Source organism: Austrofundulus limnaeus, unplaced genomic scaffold, assembly GCF_001266775.1.
Source record: "Austrofundulus limnaeus strain Quisiro unplaced genomic scaffold, Austrofundulus_limnaeus-1.0 Scaffold65, whole genome shotgun sequence".
NCBI lineage: Eukaryota > Metazoa > Chordata > Actinopteri > Cyprinodontiformes > Rivulidae > Austrofundulus > Austrofundulus limnaeus.
This window is the reverse complement of record NW_013952467.1, coordinates 1,391,447-1,397,498: the sequence shown is the minus strand read 5'-3', so window position 1 is coordinate 1,397,498 and position 6,052 is coordinate 1,391,447. Positions and strand designations below refer to the sequence as shown.

Here is a 6,052-nt window from a genome sequence, read left to right as displayed (position 1 = left end):
CATATATATTCTTGACAAAGCACTGCACAGAAAAAATTAGATGATGTGTAACTACATAGTGAAATCATGAAATGTTTGCATTTTCTAACAAAATACTTGTTTTATTACCAAAACATGAAATACGGATTATTTTTAAACACAAATTAAAGGTAGATTTCAACATAATCAAAATGCAAAAAAATGAATGTTTTACCTTCTCTGTCAGGATAATAATTATATGACTGCAATTATAAAGTGTCTTACTAAATAAAACAAAAAAAATTAGGTCAGTGTCCAAAGACGTAAGTGTTTTCTGCATAAAAGTGAGTGTTGATGTGTTTGTGTGAGAGACTCACTGGATGCTCAGCCAGTCCTTGACAAAGGGAATCTCATTAAAGTTCACTGGATCTTGTTCCTGCCTGAGGGGGTTATGACTGTAGAGAGAGAGAGAAAAAAATCATTGTTTTTCACAAACTAACTGGATGACATTTGAACAAAACGACTTGATGTAGTGAGTATGAAAGAAATGTGTGTGTATGTGTGGGAGGACACTTACTTGTAGAGCCACTCAGTTAGGAAGTCACAGGGGACAAATGCTGTTATTTTTCTCTGAAACAATAAGGAGATAATATTTAAAAATATTTCTGTGTGTAAAAGAGGTGCAGATTTATCAGCAAAGTACACAAATGAAGATACTCAAGAAAATATTACTGTATAATGTACTGCCATCGTGACCCTTTTGCAATTAATGGTACTCGGCAGTTACTGCTTGAAATATAAAATAAGCAAATGCACAACCTGATGAGTTAAATACAGGTGGTAGTTTATGTAACGAATGCAATCTGAGTCGTCATTTTAGCATTTGTGGGCCTGCAGTTCATGCTTTTAAAAAAGATGTTTCTCTGTTAAAAATAAAAAAAGGTAAACCTCAAAACAGCCGTGTTTCCTGGCTTCTGTCAGCAAAGCTTCCAGGCCAGGCAACAACACTGGAAACACTGTCTGCAAGTAATATGTGGCAGGACCTAACACAAACACATAAACACAACTGTGTACATACATAATATGCAGTTCATAATAACAGCAGTGTTTTTATGCAATTTATTAGTTTTATGTTCATAAATCTGTGTAGATTATAGCTTCACCTGCTGCAGGCTGTTTGACTGAGCTAATATTTGTCCACTTTTCACAGGGAGGCCTTGGTTGTTCAGCTTCAAATTCTACAAAAAAAAAAAAAAAATAAAAAAAAAATAAAAAAAAAATAAATAAAAAAACATAATTTCATTCATTTTACGTATTCAAGCCCGGGCCCATGTTTACGTCCCTATCTTTACCTTCACAAAGTTGTTCCCAAAGTGTTTTTTGTCGAGCACCGACAATTTCTGCCATTGTTCGGCTTACTCGTTGTCAGGGACCGTCGTTGCCAAGGAAGTACGTACCACTAATTTCCGGTGTAAAAAAAAAAAAAAGGCACGAGTCGCCTTTTAATGGCGCTAGCAAATACATATTCAACCCCAAATATCACAAACCACGACGTAGGAGCCTACATAAAGACAAATTTGAATAATTTACCAGCAGTTGGAGTTGTACTGGTTGTTTCCAAATATGAGCACCTTTTGTGACTAATATGCAGCTTGAAAGCAGCATTGCTATAAACTGAGTTTGTGAAACAGTATGTTGTATATTTATATATATACATTTTATTTTATGTACTCAATACTCAATCCGAACGTTTCTGTCGCTTTTTTTTCCCTGTGACGCCGGTGTTACCACTAGAGGGCAGCAGATAGCCTGACATTCATGGTGTCTGTTGATGTTTACTTTATAATTCTTTGGTATTTCTAAACCAACAGTATTAGCGAATTTTTTTTTTTTTTTTTAGAAAAAAAGCCTTATTTTGTCTCACGACTCATAACAAGTAATTATTTTAAAATAATGTAACATTTATTTGTATTTGTTTGAAACATTTTTGCTTATTATAACATGTTCGACTTATTTTACTGCTTATGTTCTATTTAACATTTACATAAAATCATTGCATGTGTTTAAGATAGGACAGCTGGAAAAGTTGTGCTGTGATGTGTATTAACTTTTTTGAATTATTGCAATACATTAGGAGAATGCCAATTTTATACTTTGTGTAAATTATTAACTTATTAGGGATACTTGACTGTGAACAAAATCTAACCTAGAATAAGTAAAGTGTAAAAGACTTAAATAAGTAGGAATTATTAGTATTAGTACTGAAATTAGTTTTCTTAATTGCATGTGCCAACTAGAATTGGAATTAAATTAAGCTAAGACACAGTAGTTTATTTGAGGTCAAAATAAGTGGCATAGGAGATCAAAATTAAAGTCTTTATTGGAATATATTCCAAAGCAGTTAAGTCATCTCATGACTGAACAAAAATAGCCATTTATCTTAAAAAAATCCCAAGAATATTCCAAAAATGCACTGAACAGCTTTCAACAAAATATACACTGCAGTAACTCAGAATTTGCAGCCACTGATTATCTTGTAAATAAATAAAACTGTCAACAAAACATTTAATTTACACAAATAACATTTTAGACTCACCCATAGTTGCAAACACAACTGTCCAACTTTTTGTTTTAAATCAAAATATTAAAAGAACGTGCTACAACATTTTTGTCTCACAAGTTGTTGCAGTGCATCTTTTGATATCAATCCCCCCAAAAAACAAAAAGGAAGCAAACATAATGAGCAATGGTAAAAATAATAGTAATATAACCATATTAATGATAATTTTTTTTATAAAACAACACTGATAAAAGTATAATAATAAAGGACCAACTATTAACAATGAAATATACAAATTACATTCCTTCGGGGTTTCAGAGTTGAAAGCCTGTGTGAGGACGTTTTTGGTAAACTAAAAGAAAAAGAACAGCTAAAAATAAAAACACTTATTTACAYGAGATGTAAAATCTTTTAGCTTCTATTATAAGTTGTGATCTGAGATCCTGGCACGGGACTCCAACAGTCAGGGAGGAATCGCTTTTCTACATCCAAGATGCATGTGAAAGTTTATTTTTCAGGAGTCCCCACGCTCTAACGTCATTCCTTGTGTCTGTCCATAATCAGACACGTGAAGAGTGAAGAGCCTCCTAATGCTTGCATCACATACGAGTTCTGGTCAGTGGTTTAATAATGTTGCTGTGCGATTAAAGGAAACTTGCTTTTTGTTTGATCAAACATTCAGAGTTTGTCCTTAAGCAGCATGTTCAGGCTGTAGAACAAACATCTTACATATGATTATAGAAAAGCATTAGGCTAGTAAACATCAACATGTRCATGGCTTTGAAAAGATTTGATAACAACAAAAACAGTGATCTGCCTGGATAGTATCTCAGGCAAAGATGAAGTAGTCTTGATCCTAAAAATGGCAGAGCCTTAAAAAACAAAAACAAAACAAGTTTTAAACACAAATCATAACAGTGTGTGTGTGTGAAAAGATAGTTGAGATGAGTCTCCATTTCAAGTGTTCACGTTCCTAAAGAAGTGGGGATGGATTTATCTGCTTGGTGGGAGCAGGGTGTCCTTAGAGTCGACTCAGTGCAATGAAAAGGGGGACATTTAGCTTTTTCTGTGGTTTCCATTCTTCTTCCTCATCAGTCCAGAAACAAACTTTCCAAATTCTTTCACTATTACAAAAAATAAAAATAAAAAAACATCTTCACGATTCCATCTRGGCACTTTGCTTTAACCATCCACGACTTCTGTCTTAACGGCTTTCATTGGCAAACGTCCACACTGCCACGTCCCCTCAGTTTTAAAGAAGCTGGTGAGAACTATGTACAGAGGGTGTGTAATGCTCTTTATTAGAAGTGGTTCATTCAGGACGCGGCTCTCCGTGGACTCTGAAGCGGTATAGGCAGGTGTATTCTGGATGACCCCAGTTAGACAGGACCCGAACCTCGATGATCTGGAAGGCCTTGTCGTTCTTCTCCTGACAGATAAGATCAGAAATATTGACCAAATGCTTACCGACATTGATTTTTTGCTTCTGTAATGGGTAAGAAGGTTTCTCTGAAGTTACCTTAACTGGGAAAATTTGTAGTGCGTCACCATCCTCTTCATATATGTAGTGCCCTAGCAGCTTTCCTTCTTCTTGGTACTCATCATCGAGACCCTGACCAAAAAAAAAATCAGTAGATATCATGCTAAGATTTGGTTAAAAAGTAGCTTTAATAGCTTAGTGTCAGTATTTCTTACAAAGACAGTGAAGTTGCGTGGAGCACTGGTGATGTTTCCAGTTGGAGAAAGAGCCTTGGGGATGTGCTCCAGACAGAAGGACGTGGGTAGGATTCTCAAGGACAGCCTGATTACCAGATAACCTTGGGAGCCTTTAAACGCCCAGCAGTTACCAGGATACACATCGGGCTGATGGAGGGGAAGTGGAGGAGAGGTCAAGACTTCAACACTGATCGTATCTGTGTTCACTGAAAGAGTGAGTAATTAATGCGCACAGCTGGTCACGTGACGGCGAGGCTCACCTGGATGACGACTCGTGGAGACTGGGAGAAGTACCAGAGAGGCAGACCGAACAGACTCATGAGGGCTGTCTTTGTCTCGTATGTTTCAGAGCAGCGGGTGCTAAGGATGCTGCCACCTGGAAACACACATTGCAAACAATAAACACATACGTCTGCAGTGTTGTATAAAGTACCTCAAAGTGATACTTGAGTGAAAGTACAAGTATCTTTTCATAAAAATACTTTGGTAAAAGTTGAAGTCTTCTCTAAAAATATTACTTGAGTAAAAGTCTTAAAGTATCTGATATGTTTTGTACTTGAGCATCAAAAGTAAATTTCTGACACAAAATCTACTTAAGTATTAAAAGTAAAAGTACTGAGTAGAAGTGAGCAGTTAGATTTTCCAAAATGACATTTATTGGGAGGTGACTTCTCCAAAAAACATTTTTTCTAACGACATGCAGCTGTGATGGGTTGTGTACAAGCTAATAGGGTGTCAGAATGGTTTATATTTATACTTCTCATCCAACTACAGTTAAATTCACTCTATCCAGGAGACACAACTTATCAGGATAGTATTTTTTTAAGTAATAACAACTCGGAATAAAATAGGAGTAATGACTTTCTACTTCTTCCCTTTTTAAAAAATGTAATGAGTAGAAAGTACAGATAGTTGTGTAAAAATGTAATGACTAAAAGTAAAAAGTATAAAAATAATAACTCAATAAAGTACAGATAAKCAAAATTTCTACTTAAGTACAGTAAGAAAGTTTTTGTACTTAGTTACTTTAKAACTCTGTATGTCTGGTATGTTTTGCAGCCTCAAGCACTAATGTGTGACAATCAGAATGAGTCAGATACAATAGTAGGAGACCTTAAGAGAACTTGGGCTTTTTCTCTAAAAAGTAAAAATTAAATAAACAATTAATGAAGCATAAAGTCTGTCATGGTAAAAAAAAATTAATAGACAATAAATTGTCTCAGAGATTATCGCGATAATCGATAATGTAATTTTAACAAATTTTATGATACCACCCCCAACTTACAAAGCTTACGTAAGTTTACAAAATTTACGTATGAAACAAAAAAAAGTTACAAACTGACCTGGACTCCAGATTGGGAAAATAACACACAACAGCTGCTGAAGCAACCCATTCTCACTCCCAAGTCGTCACATATTGACGCTTTTCAAAGGTTCTCTCTGCATCCGATTTTGATGTGTTGGGTACTCCCCTCGCGTCAGTTATTGACGAAATGGGGCGGAATCCGTTGTCATAATTTCAGAAAGTGTAGAAAATGCACAAAAACTAACACCCTAAAGCCAAAAATTACCTTTATTCACTCTAGACATCCTGTCCCTGACCCTAGTACCTAAAATTAACCATTTTTAGAAAGTGTAGGAAATTCACATCAACTATGGCTACGTTCACACTGCAGGTCTTAATGCTCAGTTCCGATTTTTGAAAAAAAAATCTGATCTTTTTGTGTGAACATTCACATTACATTTTAAATGTGACCTGCATCAGACCCCTGTGTGAACGCTCCACAGCACTGATGTGACACGCATGCGCAGTAAAAG

The 6,052-nt window shown here is 35.5% G+C and overlaps 2 protein-coding genes across 2 annotated transcripts in view; both read right to left on the bottom strand.

Moving 5' to 3' along the window:
- iqck (IQ motif containing K) overlaps window positions 1–1,736 on the bottom strand; it is a gene marked incomplete in the record, with an annotated part of 16,486 nt that extends 14,750 nt beyond the window's left edge. The window contains 5 exon segments of the mRNA XM_014010106.1: window positions 336–413; window positions 536–588; window positions 907–1,001; window positions 1,122–1,196; window positions 1,311–1,736. Coding sequence (XP_013865560.1) covers window positions 336–413; window positions 536–588; window positions 907–1,001; window positions 1,122–1,196; window positions 1,311–1,365 — 356 coding nt within the window.
- Window positions 1,737–2,320: 584 nt separating this feature from the next.
- sun1b (Sad1 and UNC84 domain containing 1b) overlaps window positions 2,321–6,052 on the bottom strand; it is a 23,606-nt gene continuing 19,874 nt past the window's right edge. The window contains exons 18-21 of the mRNA XM_014010107.1: window positions 4,495–4,610; window positions 4,214–4,381; window positions 4,038–4,130; window positions 2,321–3,947 (exon numbers count right to left, since the gene is read on the bottom strand). Coding sequence (XP_013865561.1) covers window positions 3,831–3,947; window positions 4,038–4,130; window positions 4,214–4,381; window positions 4,495–4,610 — 494 coding nt within the window. The 3' untranslated portion in view covers window positions 2,321–3,830. The remainder of the gene's footprint in view (window positions 3,948–4,037; window positions 4,131–4,213; window positions 4,382–4,494; window positions 4,611–6,052) is intronic.